The sequence below is a fragment of the Oenanthe melanoleuca genome, chromosome 8, assembly GCF_029582105.1.
Source record: "Oenanthe melanoleuca isolate GR-GAL-2019-014 chromosome 8, OMel1.0, whole genome shotgun sequence".
Lineage (NCBI taxonomy): Eukaryota > Metazoa > Chordata > Aves > Passeriformes > Muscicapidae > Oenanthe > Oenanthe melanoleuca.
Genome location: NC_079342.1, coordinates 8,846,862 through 8,865,210, shown reverse-complemented (window position 1 = coordinate 8,865,210; position 18,349 = coordinate 8,846,862). Strand labels below are relative to the sequence as shown.

Sequence of the window (18,349 nt, the reverse complement as noted above, 5' to 3'; positions counted from 1 at the left end):
TTAACTAAAAAACAGTAAAAACTAGAGATTATAAAAACTGACATATCATAGCAAAAATATATGGATATAAAGACAAATTAATGAGTTCTTACAATAACTACTCCAGATATTTGCTTGAATGAAATGTATACTTTGGTAATGTAGGCCCCTTTACCTCTATCCTTAAAGTCATTAAAGGAAGGTTTAATGAGTGCTTCACGGTGGATTATTTTTCCCCTCTAGGTTGCTGGACCCAATCACATGAGTGTGTTGATTTCCTGTAATTGCACATATGTGGTACATAGCTTACCTATTTCCATAAATAATAATGTATATAAACAGAAATATCTGAGCATATGTTTAAAAATCACAAATGTGTTTAAGTTATGTTAAGGCAATCATGCAGAAACTACTTCTCACAGCTTTATCTGTGTAGGCAATCTTACAGCCATTTTATATCTGCTTTCTTTTTCATGTTTATATGCTTAAGTCTGTGTTTTAAAACCCAAAAAGGTAACTAATTTTATCAGCCTGTTCTCTCCCTAACTCCACTCCAAAAATTCTGACCCTGTTTTTGCTGATATTTGTTGAATTCTAGAGGCTTTTTAGACCAGATAACTCGCACAGCTTCACCCTGCTCACCAGCAGCACACGATCCCTTTGGACCATAGTGCCATCTAGCTTCTCTTTTCCTGACCTCAGTAATTCCACGTGCAGAACACAGTTGAGTAATGTAGCAAAAGAAGGACCAGAGAACAACCATTAATAGAATTGTTATGTTAGTTGACTATTTAGACATGCATCTAAATTAGGGGAGCCTGACAATAAACCCATCTTTAATTATCCAAATGTGAGACAAAAGCATGTATTTCCCTTTGGAATAGGTCCTATTGCTTCCCTTCAAAATGGGAGAATCAAGATCTTTACTGATGCTCTAGGCAAGCTACTAATGCCTTTGAAAAAGCTCTGGCACCATGCCAGTACTAATACACTCTTCACAGGACAGCAAGGAAAACATGGCTAAATCCTCACACATTGCTGAAGCCATTTGTTTCTCACAGAAAAATCTCTGCTTTCAAAGGAGAATATTTTGAAGACTTGGAACATTACTTGAGGTGCCCAGGGCTCACCAGCTTCTGACATGACAGAGACCTTGGGAGGAGTAGCCAGAACACCTGGGGCACCATGTGCTCTACTGCAAAAGGGTGTGGGCCCATCTACCACTCTGACACATGCTTTCTCTGAAACAAGATTTCTCTAAGCAATAACTCCATTTTTAAAAAATTCCTAAATTCCCAAACTAAGCCAAAGGGATGCTTGTCAAAGGATATGAAGTTCTGACAAGTTTTGTCTATCTCAAATGAAACAAAGCCATTGTTCAAAAGGCTACATATTTTTTTTATTACATACACATGTATGTACATGTAAGTACATAATTCTTGAATGTTAAGAACTCAGTAACAAAATATCTTCCCCTCAACACTCTCAAAATTTATTTGTGTTTGGGCTGATACCAAGCATGGGACACTATCATCTCAAGGATTTTTTTTAGCACAGTATGACTACATTGCAGAAGGGACTATAATTATAATCTTGACATTACCATAACGACCGTGGTTGCTATCAGGTGACAGGTATTATATAGATAATCAGTAGACAGCAATATTTAATGATGCATGAGATAAAGGAAAATGAATTCATGCCTTTAATTCAGCTCAGAGCTATCATTTGTTAAATCTGCATGACTGTCCTAACCCTGTTCATATGTACATAACAGTTACATTAAACAATAAAGAGCCAAGCAAGATATCTACTGTGAAATTCAGAGAGCTCATATTTACTGTTTATACAATGCATAATTTTTGTGTTTCTATTTATCACTATTTTTAACACAATAGAGTTCTACTGCCTTGATTTAATTAGCATTAAAAAAAAAAAAAAACCAAAAAAACCAAACAAACAAACAAACAAAAAAAAAAACCTAACAAACAAACAAACAAAAAAAAAACTAGTAGCCACAGTGGAAGGGATAAAAAAATTATTTTGCTTAAAATCAAATAGAAGCAGTAGTGAGGCTGGCTATTTTTTCCCCATGTTGTAACCTACGAACTCTTTCATTTAATCTGCCCAAGAGAAATAATGCCACAAACTGAGAAAAACTGAACTAGAGTAAGGGGAGGTGCTCTGTTGAATAAAAGAGGGACAATTATGCTCACTGGAGGAACTAATATGGCTGAACATTTCAAATCCTGCAAGATTTCATCACTACCTTTATAAAACAGGATGAATTGAAAGAGATATTTTTATGGAAAGGGACACTCCTGAAATGAAGCTATTCCAGTATGTGTAGATGGCTATGGGTGAAATGCAACAGAAGACAAAAGAGTAATACTCAAACATAGATATGAAGAAATACTACTCACATATCTTCACAATATTTCTGGTTACTAACTTTGTTCAAACCTCGATGCTCCTGTCTCCACAGCGACAACACTGCTAAGCCATCTCACTGAACCTTAGGATGGAAGATGCAAAGTATATAGAGAATCACAGCAATAGTGTTTAATGAAACAACATCAAACTCAGTGTCAGAGGCTCCAGGCTGAGAAGAAACTGACTATCTCAGCACTGTGATTCACAGAGGCAAGGCAGACATAGGGGTCAGAAGAAAACATAGAGGATATGGAACATGAAGCATGAAGCAAAGTTTGCACAATGTTTTATAATACTGACTATTTTTCAATTCATCATCTTTGTCTCTCAAACTCTCTCTTTCACAGTTTTCTTCTGTTGCTAATGCTCATTTTGTTGCTTTGTGACTGACATTACACCTCCATCACATCATCAGCTTCAGAACAGATCAGAAGGGATGCAGCTCTTGCCTGAAGCATAGCTCTGTTTTTAATTCTGCCCTAAGACTGTTACAGAGCAGGTGAAGACAGCCTGAACACAAGGCATCTTTGGTCTTCAGTGAATCTTTTCAGTAACAGGAGCTCTACTTTTGTTCTGTGTGCCTTGCTCTTAAACCACCAGAGCTGATTCAGTCCAGTAAGGATGAGATTTATTCTTCCTTCCTTTGTGTTTCTTTAGCAATTAATACTAATTATGCTTTTCATCAGCTGTCAATTCTAGAGAAGCAGAAAAAACTTTGGAAGCAGGAGTGAATCCCCCAGAAATACAGAAAAAAGAGACATTTAAAAAATGATGAAAAATTTTGGCAGAGGTACATTTTTTTTATTCATAACTTCAACCCCATTGTCTTACAAGAGGATAAGTTCAGCATGGTGAAGTCTAAGGTGCTACACAGCTCCCTTGACTGGCTTGAGCTCCCCCTTCAACTGGGAGTTTGCTTTCCTTCTGAGCAGCTCTCAAAAGCTTGGCTCTAAACTGATGACAAGCCTGATGTCTGGAGTTGCAGGTTAGACATTCTACAGTCTTCCCTAAACACCAAACAGTCAGCCTTCTTGGAGAGGTTATTATGCCTCTTCACAAACTCAAAGCTTCAGGCAAGAAAGCAGCCACAAGTATTTTTTTTTCCTCAGGATTTTTTCCAGTTCTTTATTTTCATGAATATCCCTCCAGACTCAATGTAGGGCAGACTGCACAGGGGCCCTTACCATGTTGAACTCCTTGACAATAAACAGACAAGGTGGCCCACGCTCTTCAAGCAGAGCTATTGTCCTGTAAGGTCATGTTTTCCACACTAGAAGAGATCATTAAATCACCATGTATGGTAACAGACTAGTAATCATAATAAGCATAAAGGTGCTTATTTTGTAATGATGCTGCTTTTGTTAAGTTGCTATGATTGAACTCTTCAGCCAAAAAGGTTTTTTCTTCAATCTTCAACTATTTTTTCATTTTTTTTCCATGTTATTATTTTTTGACACAGGCTTACTCAAATGCAAATATCTGTAAATATAGACAAGGAATTTGTCCACTGCTCTGCACAGTAAAAGCCCAACTTTAATACCTACTCACTCTTTAAACAGAAATTCAAGTATGTGAGATTTGTCCATCACTTCTTTAGTCTTAGTTTGCAATTGTCTCCCAAAACTTACCCTCCTCAAGCAGTTGTGCCCTGATCAGCAGAATCAATAACTTTTCCCTTAGTGAAGAAAATTACAGAAGATACTGAAGAAAGGGAAAGAGAAGGAAAGAAAATAGACTATTACCCTGGTAAAATGATGACAGTGCATGGGAAGGATTGACATAAAAGAGCAAAAAAAGTAGCTTTCTTAGAAGTTAAACAGTCACGAGAAAAGCTATTTTCGCTGCCATTTGAGAAAGGGACTTCTGAATTTAAAGAATATTGCAATAATCTAGTTATGTGATTTAAGATGAAATAGAAAGCTAAAGTATATGTTGTCACTTTTTTCTTTAATGAAATGCTACACTTAAATGTCTTCATTTGAAAATAATCTGTATGTGGGTTTTTTTAAAAATAGCATCAACTTGGTAGTTAGAAAAAAAAGGTTCACAGTGTGCTTATGGCTGACTGAATCTGGAGGTTAGCTAAGATGTTATCTCTACCTGTCAGTCTAGTACTGCTGTTGAATGCAGTCTCCACAGGACTGCTGATGTAACTCATACCTTTTTTGATTTCAGAGTTTAAAGAAAATTTGCTGGTGTATGGAATGCTTTGTTAAAGGAAAAAATTGAGAATACAAGTGCATGTTTTTATTTATTAAGAAAAGCATAGAATTCTATTTCCTCACATACAAAGAATCAAAGAATTTGAGATGTTTAATTTTATCATAATCCCAGGCCTCTTCTGGCTTTCAGATTTTTTTTCTGTGTTGTTTCTTAGGATCAAACTGTTAGTGCCCCTGTCCTGCCTTCTTCATCTCCACTTGTCATAATTTCCCAGCTTCACCTTGCTGCCTGCACTTCCTTTGCACACCTTTTTTGAGAGCAATGATTGCCCAGTTTTGGTGGAAACTCATACTGTCATAGCTATCTAATTTCACAAAGCATCTCTACAGCTTTTGATAGCTATTTTGAATTAAGAGTGACTTCAAAAGATTGAATCCAAACTCTAACTTCAGGAACACTCTCTACAAGCAATTTTTACAAATAACCCATGCCTCAGGGTGTTGTTTTGAGGCATTACAATTTTACTTTCAAAAAGCAGGTCCCACATGTATTTCTGTATGGGCAATCCACAAACTGAGAGGCAGATTTATTTGGGTCATAACATACCAAATGGGACTTTTCAAGCACATCAGTACAACTGGCCACAATTCATCCAGACTATTACTAACTCCTACCTGCTCTTGTTTCCAGAAGCCCTGAGAAAATAGCAAAGGAATAGGCAACTATTGCATACCAAAAACGGGGCTGACCTGTACTACTGCATCATAAATTCAATGTTTAATGAGCTCTCACCTCCCATCTAAGCACATGAAGGCAGCTAAAATATGTCAATGCCAGCCAATCTAGGAAGGGCAGCTTCAGGCCACGCTCAGACAACTTGCTTGGCACAAAACCAGAGGAAAGGAGCAACTCAGTTCAAGCAAACCTCATTTGAATTGCTGACAGGATTTTCCATCATCTTCATTTACACCTCTTGAAAGAGTGTTTGGTTGAGACATTTTAAAGGGCAATTGGCAACATATCCCTTGTGTCTGTAAATTAGTTTTTGGAGCATGACATAAATTCACATCGAAGAAAAATCACCACTAAACTAGCAGAGGACACATATAAATCATCTGTAAATTAAAGCATAGAATGACAAAAACTGAGAATGAAATCCATTTCCTTAACCAAGAAGCAGTACCACACAACCAGGAGAACTTGAGCCAAGCCGAGCTTCCACTGCAATTTACCATGGAGTATTTACAATGTGGAAATACAAAGATTATGGCTGTAGAACAAGGCATACAGGACTTTTCAGAGCAGTAATTTCTCAGAGAAACTGATCTTGAGACAAATATTCTTTCTTAATTACTTTAAATTACTTTCTTTTTCTGCGTAGTGTTATTTAGGTCACCTGAGTATATCAAAACAGTCAAAGATTTACAGTCAGATGTAATTACATCAAACTTTCCAAGGGATTTCCAGTTGTTTTCTGGAATTGATGCATAGCATAAGGATAGCTGTCTAGAGTTTTGTACATCATAGCATTTTTATACATATTTGCATTTAAAATGTGGTCTATATAAAATACAGGCATTTCAGATTTAACTTGCATGCTATTTTACAAGGGAAGAAGCCCAGAAGTTCCAGTTATATGATGGTTTGGACATTGAATTCTGAAACATGTTATTGCTTTAATTCCAGACTAACGTATTCCGCAGCCAAAAATAGGGGAGAGGCATTGTCTAATTTTTTATTTTAGAGTTTGATTTTTTTTTTTTTTTTTTTTTTTTGCTTATGGGCCCAGTATTGAGCTTTACCAAGTGCCTTGAGTTCCTTTAGCAGTGGTGGAAGGTGGCATTATGTACTTTTCCGTGGGTTCCAGCCTAAGGGTTATTTTATAGTTGAACAGGGTCTTACCCTCGGTTGGCCCTTGGTTGAGCTTTATTTTAGAATATTTTAGAATATTTTCCAGTATTGGGATAGGTGAAGCAGTTTTCTTTCTCCATTTGCTACACAAAGACAGCTAAAGCACAGCCACTGCGATGAGGATAAGATATTACAACAAGGATATAGTGGCTCCTTCACTCTCTAAGATATGTGCACAGTGTTAACAAAATAAATCTTGTGTATCTTGTATGGTTAATATTTCCCTGCTGGCCCTCTGCATCTTTCTGATTCCATCACTCAGAGGAACATTATCTCCAAGATGAAGGAAGAAGCTTTCTGTAAGCCTCAGATTTAAGGAAACTAATTTTACTTTTCCACAGGTGCTTGGAAGTGGCTAAAGCTGTTTTCAAGATGTTCATACATTTTCTGAATGTCAAAAAAAATCCTTTTGAGGCCTCCACTCTTCGTGTTTTTCAAATCCTGACCTTAACAAGTATCTCTTCTGTGATGATGGAGATTTTTTTAATGCAAGGATACAAAATATTGGTATGGGGCTTTTAGATATCAAACAGGCCTCAATCTTGGGGAAAAAAAAAAAATATTCCCTTTCACTTAAAGCATTTTCTGTGGAAACTCAAATTCGACCAGGTAAAGCAAGCAAAGTGTGTGGGGCACTATAAAATACGGCCAAAGGGCCTTTTATGTTACTACCTATCATGGGTGTCTTTTCCTTGTTATTATCCCACCATTAGACTACCTCATGAGAGTTCTAAGTTTGTGTCACCCAGTGCAACAAACTCTTATTGTGACAAAGTTTCCTACGTTCCCAAGAGTCCATTCTTCTCGAGACAGCACGACTTAGGTGATACTGCTTGTGGATGCCCAAGGATTCAGAAAACTACCTTCTTCCAGATATTTATGCCAAAAGGCAAACACAGCACTAAGTATCATCACCATGAGAACAACAGCAACTGTACTGGAAAAGAGGAAGGAGGAAGTCAGGCAACAGAGAAGGAAATACAAGGATTTTAAGACCATTCTGGGAGGAATGGGCCTGCAGCACTCACCACCGCAGTTTCAGTGCGAGGAGCTGTCTCCTTTCCAAATGCCACACAGAATGTTATTTTGTATCTGGCAGAGGCTGTGAAATCATACTTCTGCAATAATACATCTAAGAGAAACACAACAAACTGGTAACTGAACAGGTGACAAGGTTAGATGGATAACAGCAGTCTGTTATCTAATATTGCATTGTATTTTATCGAGTGCCCATGGGCAAAGGCCTTTGCTAAAACAGGCCTTAAAGAGCTTTCAAAACAAAATATCCAAACCAGATCACCACAAAGGTGAAAATGTTTTTGTTTTTAACAGTATCCAAAGACAGCATCATCCTGAAGATTGCCAGAGAAAGCTGAAGGAGGGTCTTGCATGGAGCACAGAGATCAGGTATGCTGGGGGAAAGGAAGCAGCTCCCGGTGCCTGTGTGCGTGTTTGTGTAATGAGACACCTGCCAGTTCTTCACGAACGAGCGTTGTGCTCAGGGAGCTCACTTCAAAGGACTACTTTAAATGCTGAAAGAATTACATCGATTTTATAAAAACAAACCTGCATATGTCTCAGAAAGAGCTGTCTAGGTGCCTGTCTCATACTGAAATCTTTAGAGCATAACAACAGTTACGTGCGTTGCCATATTTACCGCTTATCCCAGATTCTTAATGCCCCGCTTTGGCTGGAGTCCTGGCCGGCTCCGGGGGCGGGCAGCAGCCGTGTCGGCCCGGGGCTGAGGGGCGGGCGGGAGATCCCGCCCAGCGTCCGTGCCGGTGCCTCGGGAAGCACCCAGCGCTGCCCGTGCGGTGGAAGAGGAGCGGGCAAGAAGTGCGTGGGGATAGCAAGGAGCAACAGGAGAATGTGCAGAGGCAGCAGCGCTACCGGGGCGGGGGCCGGGGCGGCTCGGCTGCCCGACGGGCGGTGGCCGCCGGCGGAGCGGTCTGAGGGGCCCGCGGCGGTCCCGGCGCCGCCCCGGCCCCTCAGCGCGGCGCGGCCGCGGCGCTGGCGCTGCTCCCCGTGCCCCGGCGCCGCGGCAGCTGCGGGCAGGGCGGGGCGCCGGCCGGGCCCGCGGCGGCGGAGGGGCGGGGGGCGGTGGCCGGGCCCTCGCCGCGGGGCAGGACTGAGCGGGCCGCCCGGCGAAACTCCTCGCTGCGCCACGTGTAGAGCAGCGGGTTGAGGGCCGAGAGCGAGCAGAGCAGCAACCAGCTGGCGGCCTGCAGCGCCGGCGGCGCTGGGCGCAGGAAGAAGCCCAGGAGGCTGACCCAGACCAGGGGCTGGGTGCCCAGCAGGAACACGCAGCAGAGCAGCAGGACGGAGACGCTGCTGAGGCGGCGCTGGGCGCGGCGAGGCGGCGGCGGCGCGGCGGGGAAGGGCAGCTGGTGCAGCAGGTGGAAGTTGAGGACGCTGACCCGCTTGGCGCTGCCCCGCACCCGCCGCACGATGCCGAGGTAGCAGTGGAGCAGCAGCGCGGTCTGGCCCAGCACGGCCAGGGCGAGGAGCAGGGCGCTGTAGCGAGAGCTGCCGTCCGACTGGGCTGAGCCCAGGGTCCAGAGCCCGGGCAGCAGCGGGACCGGGAGCAGGGCCAGGGCCCAGGAGAGCCCGATCATGCAGCCCGTGTGTCTCCGCTGGTAGAGGGCCTGGTACACGCTGGGCAGCTTGGTGATGAGCACGTACCTGTTGAAAGCCACCAGCAGGTGCGAGGCCAGAGAGACGGTGAGGCCGAGGCCCAGGAGCCCCCCTCGGAGCAGCCGGTACTCCGCAGAGCGAAGGGAGGAGGAATTGGGGGGCAGCAGCCCCAGCACAGCCTCCTGGGGCATCCACAGGGCGCACACACTCAGGTCTGCCGCACAGCCGTTCACGATGAAGGCATTGCTGGTTGTCTGTAGCTTCTTGAAGGAGAAGACTAAATAGATGACCATCACATTGGATAAAGTCCCTGAGATAGCTAAGACTGCGTAGAGCAGTGACAGAAAGATGCGGGTCCCGGAGGAGTCCTCCCAGAGCAGCAGCAGAGGCGAACTAGCACTCCAGGAAGAGGCGTTGGGCATCTCGCTGAATGCAGCTCAGTTTTGACTTTGCCCTGTAAATCCCATCCTTGTCTGGGTCAGAAGTCCTACTGCAGGAGTCCTCACCAAGCACACGGGAGGTGTGCAGCTGAGAGACTCTTAAGGCAGGTTTCAGTCATACAAGCTGCGAGGTCCAGAAAATGCTGTTTGCAGTAACGATCCAAATACCAGCAGTGTCCAAGGCAGGTAGGCTGCAAGAGAGCCCACAGATTGTGGCTGGTGAAGGTGGGTCCATAGGGAGGCAAATGGCTGTTGGCAGACCAGAGCACGAGTGAGGTTTCTGTAGCTGTGAAAACAGCAAAAGCAGCAGCACCTTGCAATCGGCAGCAGAAACGGCAGCAACTGATACAAAGCTTTGCAGTTTCTCCTGTGCCACAGTACGTACACTGTATATCATTCCAGGAAGATTCAGCCCTTCCACTCTTCATGAATTATTCAGCAGATTTTCAACTTGTTAAATCAAGAAGGAAAAAAAAAAAAAAAAAGCCAAACCCTATCATGCTCCAGAAATACTCCAACTACACAGTCTGACTCTTTTCTCCCTGCCTTACCAGGCTTCTGGGTCTAACCCATTTACACAACTTTCATTTGAAGCAAGGTTTTAAACCAGTATCAGTCACTTCTGTCTGAAATACAGTCCATAAACTGTGGAAATTCCTCTACTGGATACTCACTTTTTAACAGATTTTTTTCTGATCCTATTTTTGTTAAGAGAAAGCTCAGTATGCTTCTGCAATTTTAGTTAATTTTAGAACTGATCTATAATAACAATGCACTTTCCAAATGAAATCTTTCAAACTCAATAACTAGACCAATCCTTGTAAGACAGTACATTTTTGAGGAAGCTGGTTCTCAATATGAACATTTTACATGTCTTCATAAATCTCAGCCTGTCACAGCCCACAGGAAACCCTGCATTGCCACCCTGCCAGAGGTGAAAACTGGTGTTGGTGAACACACAGATAACACAGAATTAGTGTAGTATTTGAAACGGTCTCACTCCAAAATTAGTTCCTGGAGAGATGAGTAACAGGTCCTGAGGTGGACTAAAAACTGACTGAAGATTAGGCATAAATAGGCCATTCCCAGATGGAGAATAATTAGTCATGGGATTTTCTACATGGGAACTCTACTCTGCTTTACTCAAACAGGGACAAAATGTTAACCATCCTTAACCTGGACCAGACTTCGTAAGAAACTTAGTAATAGAACTAACATTTATTTTGAAGTTTTTCAGATACGGAATACTGGTTAATTTTGTGATGAGCTTAAGAAAAAAACTGCTTTTTCGGGTAGGTTAGATACAGACTACAAAAACAAGCAATCTTTGTAAGGTATTTTCTGTACCAGAGACTTTCATAAGGCCTTTTTAGATATTAAACTCCTGATGCTAACAAATGTCAATATCAAAATAATGTATTAGGAGGTAGTTACAGTTTTCAAGTTAAAAAAGTTAACGTGTGTGGGTTAATGGATCTTGCAATACAGCACATTTTATTTGACAAAAAGGCTTGTGTTAACAATTGACAGAAATATTGATCCAAAGGTGGATTTGTTACAAACATGAATATCTATGTTCACTTTTAATTAATTAGATGGCTCATATGCTTAAGGTTAAAGACATAGCTCAGTGATTTACTTGATCAGGCCGTTAATTACCATATTTTTTGCCTGCTGCACTTTACAGTGTAGATCTAATCAAGTGTCAAACCTTTTGAGGCCTTTCATTGTTTAGCTGTCAGTAAAGAACAGTTATTATAGAAACTAAAATCCTCCTCTTTCTGCAGTACTGTAATTGAAAAATAGTCTCTGAATCTGTAACAAGAAGCATCTCCCTAATTGAAAAGCTTTATAATGCAAACTTTAAAAGAGATGATGATGATTAACTGTTTCATAAGATGTTAGCCACAGAATATTATGCCCAGTAAAGACCTTTAGATTTATTTAATCCATCCATTCATGTTTTTAGAGATCTTGTGTGCTACAGTGTGTTCTCCCAGAACCAGATATATTCATATTCGAAGGAACAGAAATGGCAGAGTTTAAGGACAAGTGAACACAGAATACAAAATGAAATTCAGGCTATTTCTTAAAAGCTACAAGGTTCTAAAAGACCTTTCTGACCTTTCACTTCCATTTTTTTGTTGTTGTTGTTAAGAATTTGATTGTTGCAGAATATTGACTTATGAATAAAATAAAAAAAAAAAAAACCCACACCCTTGGTATTTATGTATAATAATAAACTTATGTATAATAATGTAATAAGTTGGTATTTATGTATTTCATCTAATAAATCAATAAGAGTTTAGAAAATGGCCAAGGAAGAGGCTGATTCCTATCTATTAGAAACCTTTTAATTAGCTGTTCTTCCTGTCTGCACATTCAAATCACCATTCATCCAATTGCAATGGCAGAAACCCCTTGTTGTCTTTTTAGAGCAGACTGTCACCAGAATTTGGGCAAGTTGGAAAGCATCTGCTCTATTCCCAGCTTTTCCATTCCTTTAGAGTGGCTGTGGAACAATTACACACTGTCCACATCAATTGCAATAGAGGCTGACAAGAATATTAAGCACTAATAAATAATAAATAGTCATGTAATGCAACAAATTTGCTGAAAATCAGCAACAGAGGTAAACAAATGTTAGAACTATTTGTGACTAGTTTTAAATTGAAGGAAGGACAAAACCCTAAAGGAAGTGAAATTGTTTAGATGGTTATGCACAAAGAACCTGCTGTTTGTGGGACTATGAGACCTGTTGCACATGCAAAAAAGTCAAGGTATATTACACCTGTAACAAGGGGTCTCACCCAGGAAGGATTCCTCAGTTCAGACACAGCTTTGAAATGACTGTATTTTGAAATATAATATCATCATAATATCAACATGTTGATTAAATACCTGGCATTATACAAAGCAAATACAAGAGGGTTTAGACAGACTGTTGAAAAAGGTATCTATCTTGCTAATGGCCTTTTGCAATGCCATCCTGCTTTTAAGTACATTACATGGTTTATAGGAAAGAAGGTGATTTTGAAGTTATCTTCAATTACAGATCAAATCATCAAAAGATCCAAGAAAAAACCAAGAAGCAACAAAGCTTACTTAGATAGGCATTTTATTATCAATTAGCTGCATGTGTATATATATATATATATCTCTACATTTCAAAATTAATCAGTATTTTATTAAGGAAAACTATTTATAACAAAGTACATGAGAAAATTGAGAGGTAGAATTACTTACCATTAATCTATAATTCATATACAGTTTATTGTATATATATGCACACACATATGCTACTTTGTGTGTGTATATATTACATATACACAGTGGCAAAAATGTACAGTATTGCATGTAAATTTTATTCAATGATTTTGATTTTTATAGCTGCTCTCAGTATTGCTTTTTAACACTTTCAGTACAACCTTCCTTTGCAATTTGTGATCTGATCCTTTTAAAAATGATGTAGGACTTAGCATCAGTTGTAAAGCAAGGTCTTCAGGAACAAAGACTGACAATTCAACTAAGTTTTACTTTCAAGTTTCTGCATATATTGGAAAAACAAACAAGTAATGAATCTGTTTTGTTTTTGTCTTGTACATTAGGGGCAAATCAAATCCTCACAGCTGCTTATATTCTTTTCCTTAGCATGCACTTTTGAGTTCTGGAAATGTTACACATGATCTTTAGTACCTCCCTGTAACACCATTTCATCCTAAGCCTTGTTCCTAATCACGACTGAGTGTTCCACAGAACAAAGAGCATCTTTACTATGACAGAAACCTTCCATGATACAGGAGGCTGCCTCAGCTTAACAACAAATGTAGAAGTTTATGAAGCATCCAATTGATAGATAAAAATTTAATACATGTCCAACAATTACTGTGTGTTGCCAAGGAAATTGTAAACATACTGCTGAATGTAGGTTAAAATCATGCAAGTATGCAGTGCTACTTAATTCATTGTACATTTTTACCAACTTCAGTTTGGTCTGCCTTCATTTTTGCAGCATATATTGCATAGCAAGAGTTAACACTCTATATTGAAAACAAAACATAAATCCTTTAAGACAATTGAAAAACTGTTAATTGTACAATTGAGTCATCACATAAATTACTTTTCTGTTGCAGTAGAACATGTAATTACATCACATCTCAACAAATATTTTCCCTTTATTTTTCTTTCATAGTGTTTCCTTAAGAAACATTAGCAGCCAGAAGTGGAAAGCAGACTATGTATCAAGTGCTTTTAGTTGGTATTGTAATAACAAGTCTCTCACTAGTTAGACTTCCATCAAACTACCAGAAGACCAATTAGTAAAAAAGTAAATTACATTAGGCTCTAAGCAATAATGATGGACCCATAAAACAAGAGAAATCTCTTGTTCATAAAAAAATTTATATCTTTGATAAACATGTACAAATCCTTTAAAATACACATTTCTGTAGCAAAGTAGACCCTAAATTAAAATATATTCTAGTTTTTACATAATTTTATATATAGTTTATCAAAATATTCTTTTAATATACATTTTAACACTGTACACAAGTTAATAAATGTCTTAATGAAATTCATTAGAAATATATTCAAGCTGTCTCAACATAAAAAATTTAAACTTGTATATAACATGGGGTAGTAATTTTCATAAATTCAACTTCAGTGCATCTGCAGTAGTCATTAACCATCAATTTCTGCCTGTTAAGAAGTTTCCTCTTGGTGTTAAGGTTTTAATTCTTCCTGTATTGAAGGTTCCTCCTTTTAATGAGCAGCTGCTCCTCTTCAGTTTTTCTCCATCATGAAGGACATTGATTTGAACAGCCCAGCAGGTTTCACCAAAGCAGCAAGGCTTTAGTACTGAACATACTCAGATTGAAGGGACTGTGCAGAGAAGAAAAACTGATTAAAACTCACTGGAAAGGTTTTATTTATATATAACATGTATTTCTCATTTAAAGATTAGAGGAAGGACAGAGAGGAGAAACAAACAGAGTTGGAGGGGGACCTGAATCTTTACACAGGTAAAGAGTAAAACAGAAGAAATTAAAATCTGAGTAAAGTCCATCAACTGTCCTGCATCTATTCTTACTGTTCCAAGCCAGTTTCTTGAGCTTCTTAAAAAAAAAAAAAGTGTTATAAATCCTTTAAAATACCACTCCTACTGTAACTGAATTGTTTCCACTATCCTGAATGAGAATCCAAGTGCTACTGCAAAAGTTAGCTTACTGTAGATGTTGATTCAGATAATGATACAGGAAATACACTATGTAGCTCATTATTGAAGAAAAAAACTACATTGATAATTACACAGATGGATAAATTTATGTATGTTACCAAAATCAGATGAAAATGAAGCACTGCAAATGGTTCATCTGGATTAGTATCAAGTCAGTATAACTAAGAGAAATCATAGCTTGCTCTACTGTATTTATTTACATTTCTGTTTCTACTGAAGTCTAAAGTCTTATTAAAAACTGATTAATCAGCCTAGACAGTATCCAATCACGTTACTAGCTCCTATACAGATGTGTTTAAGCAATCATTCTGATGAATATGTCTTGTACAGTGGTGAGCTGTCCCACATTAGTATGGTTATAAATAAGCAGTAAATAAAACCCCCAAATGTATTTTTAAACTGCGCTAATTCTTCAGAATTAGAGAACTACTGCAGACCAACATGACTCCTAAGACACACTGGACCCTCAGAGTCTTCTCTTCCATTTTCCTACTACTCCTAGCTAGTCATTACATGAAAATGCTCTTTGGCACCCATAGTGAAACCTGTTAGTAGAAGTGCATAATATTTATATCTTTATAGCTCTAACTAATATCACACAATGATTTTCCTTCTATATTTTAAGTCTCAGTGTATATTTTCAAAGTTGTCTTTTAAATGCATTTTCACATCTTGAAGATTTGAGACCATCTGGATGTTTTTCCTAGGTAGAAAAAGTGCTGTCAGCATATAGATTTGTATTCCACTGACTGAAAAATGTCTGATTTTAGTAAGAGCAAGGTAGAAGGAGTAACTTTTCATTAATGAGCACTTGAAACTTCTCTCTTGATGATCCTCGAAGGCTTTTCATTTTCAAAAGTGTATTTTAACACTGGAAAGATGGTTACACTTAATTAGTGCAGTATTTGAAATGGAGCCATCAAAACTGAATCCCAAGTAAAGCTGATTAATAAACATTTTAAAAAGGCATGAAATGTAGTCATATACTCTCAAATGTTACACAGTAATAGACTACTTCAAGCTTGGATAGATGAAAGATGACCAGAAATCACTGTACACTCTTAAAACCAGCAAGTGTTAGTTACAAAGAACTGAGAACACCAGCCCTTCACTCAGCAGACAGCAGTAACCAGGAATTCTATATCATGATTTCAATAAAAGAAGCAAACCATAAATTGAAGATTCTGAAGTTTAAACTGCAATTCTTAAAATTTTTAGTAATCCAATCTACAAAAATATGGAAAAAAATCAGGAAAACATATTAAAACCCCCCAAATATCCAGCAATATTGTTTGGAAACAGGATAGCATGTTTTGGTAATTTTTGTTACAGATAGGTAGGCAGAGTTTATTTGCTTTCATATAGAGAAATATGTTTTTCAGTATGTTCTTATCCTCATCATGACTCTACTTCACATCTCTATGATTTCTCACTAATGTCTCATAGTTTTTTTTCTAAATAGAAGCAAATAATTAAATCAAAACAGCATTTTTTTCAGATTAATCTATGTGACTTCACATAAATTTTCTATCACATGGTGATAGCTGAAACAACTGAGCTATTGTAAAGTATACAGATTTACATCTGAGTTTAAAAAATTTAAATATAGCAAGAGAGGCTTGTTTTGATTTTTTTTGTGTTTCCAGAGAAATAATTTGTGCTCTTCAATCTCTTCACATGTCTGAAGAGATTGACTGCAAAGTTTCAAAGCCTGTAATTGTGGATTTTTTCATTTTTTCTTTTCAATCTTTTGAAGAGTCTCCTATTTTAAAATTTACATTTGCCATGACTAAATGTATGGCCTATGTTTCTGAAACTTTATTATAAACAAAAAACTCCAATCCATTTTACAAGTAATTTGCTGAATTTAACAAACTATTATTTAAAATAGAGTTAAAAATAGAAGAAAAAAAAACCCAAGTAAATTCACTGCTGAATTGCAAAAATGAGAGTATAAATCAGTTACTGGAGAAGAAATCTCAATGTGTATTCCTACAGTGGTCCCATTCCGTGTCAAGCTTGACATTTTATACCCAAGTAATAGATGTTTAAACAAAGAACTAAGAATTAAATAGTTTCACTACAGTTTAGGATATTTAATGAAGTTTATGCTGAAACAACTGCTTAAATGGCTTTCATTTTTCTTCTTCAAGAGGAGGATCAGAAAGCCTCCTGGAAAAGAAAATAAGCACCAAATCCACTGAGGCACTACAACTGTATTTGCAGACATGTGACTGCAGGACCAAGTCAGCCTGATTTCGAATTGTGTTTCAATACAGAATAACCCTATAGCATTTAGGTCTATTTGTTAGGATTTGAACAAGTCCTTTCCTCAGATAATTGCAGAAATGTAACTTAAGTTTTTTGAATTGTGCATCAACTCTCCCAAAACACTGCTGCAATAGGAGTGTTGCTGCAGGCAAGAACTACTGTGAAAACACAAGAGCCACTAAACTAACTCAGGATGCATTAGAGAAAATGCACACACACGAAGTGATCCCGTGGGTCTGCTGAATTTACACATCAGCAAGACGCACTAGTGTTTGGTTTTTGCTAAGCCTGTCCTATCTACATTAATGGTAAGCTCTTATTAAGAAAAACCATGCTACAGGTAGAGATGATGTATATGAATTTTAAAACACTGCCAATACTTCTCAATCTTTTGGCAATGTTTCCATCTTGCCAGTTTCCATGACAGCTATAGAAGCAAAAGGTGACTCATCTTAAGACTACTCAGTTACATATTCTCCAATAAAAATACATCTTAAAGAACGATATTTGGATTTAGAACTATTGTAAGAACAAAGCAAAAATCTTATAGCAGTACCTTAAGTGTGATTATAGTTGAAGAGAGTTATTCTGCAAATTGTTATTGTGAGATATTCTGTTTAATCAAAACATACACTTTGTAAAATAAAATATTTATTCTATTTCACTGTAACAGCAAGTTTTCTTTTCTTTGAAAATCAAGCTTTTCTTCTAGTTCATCAGCATAAACACGATAAAGTGGATTATAAGCTTTCACTGATGAAGGACAAAAACCATTGGAGAAAAATACTTGTCTGACAACAACAGTTATAGTCATGATTATTTTTTATTCTTCCTTTTTGTTAAATGGAATGTGGAACAGCAGTATTAACGCTTTTTCATTGCAAAACACTGGAAAAAAAAAAAGACCAGTGAATAACCTTCTCTTCCATACTGCAGGAAAAACTCACCAATGAATTTGGTGAATATGAAGTAGAGCTGAAAAACTGTGTCCTAGCCATCTCAAAATGCTCCTGAACCACTCATGTTAACAAAGATAGACAAGTAAGAGTGATAAGATGATTTTCTAAAATAAAAGTACTGCATATACACAGCTGATAAGCTTGATATCTAACTCAGGGAAGGGAGATTTTGGCAATTAAGAGAAAGGGAATTAATCAATATCATTCAAGAGTCCTTTGATGAGCTAAGTGAATAAACAAAGCACCAGGACATGTAATAGACTTCTGTCAGGTACATCACTTGATGTGCTCCAATTAGAAAGAACACAAACACTGCAACAAGC

The 18,349-nt window shown here is 38.3% G+C and overlaps 2 protein-coding genes across 2 annotated transcripts in view; both read right to left on the bottom strand.

The window, feature by feature from the left end:
- Positions 1–8,474: 8,474 nt before the first annotated feature.
- Positions 8,475–9,542, bottom strand: GPR88 (G protein-coupled receptor 88). Its single transcript, XM_056497819.1, has one exon. It carries the CDS (start codon positions 9,540–9,542, stop codon positions 8,475–8,477), a length of 1,068 nt encoding a protein of 355 aa, XP_056353794.1.
- Positions 9,543–12,396: 2,854 nt separating this feature from the next.
- CDC14A (cell division cycle 14A) overlaps positions 12,397–18,349 on the bottom strand; it is a 50,291-nt gene continuing 44,338 nt past the window's right edge. Inside the window, exon 16 of the mRNA XM_056497858.1 lies at positions 12,397–14,441. Within this exon, the coding sequence (XP_056353833.1) occupies positions 14,412–14,441 (30 nt within the window). The 3' untranslated portion in view covers positions 12,397–14,411. The remainder of the gene's footprint in view (positions 14,442–18,349) is intronic.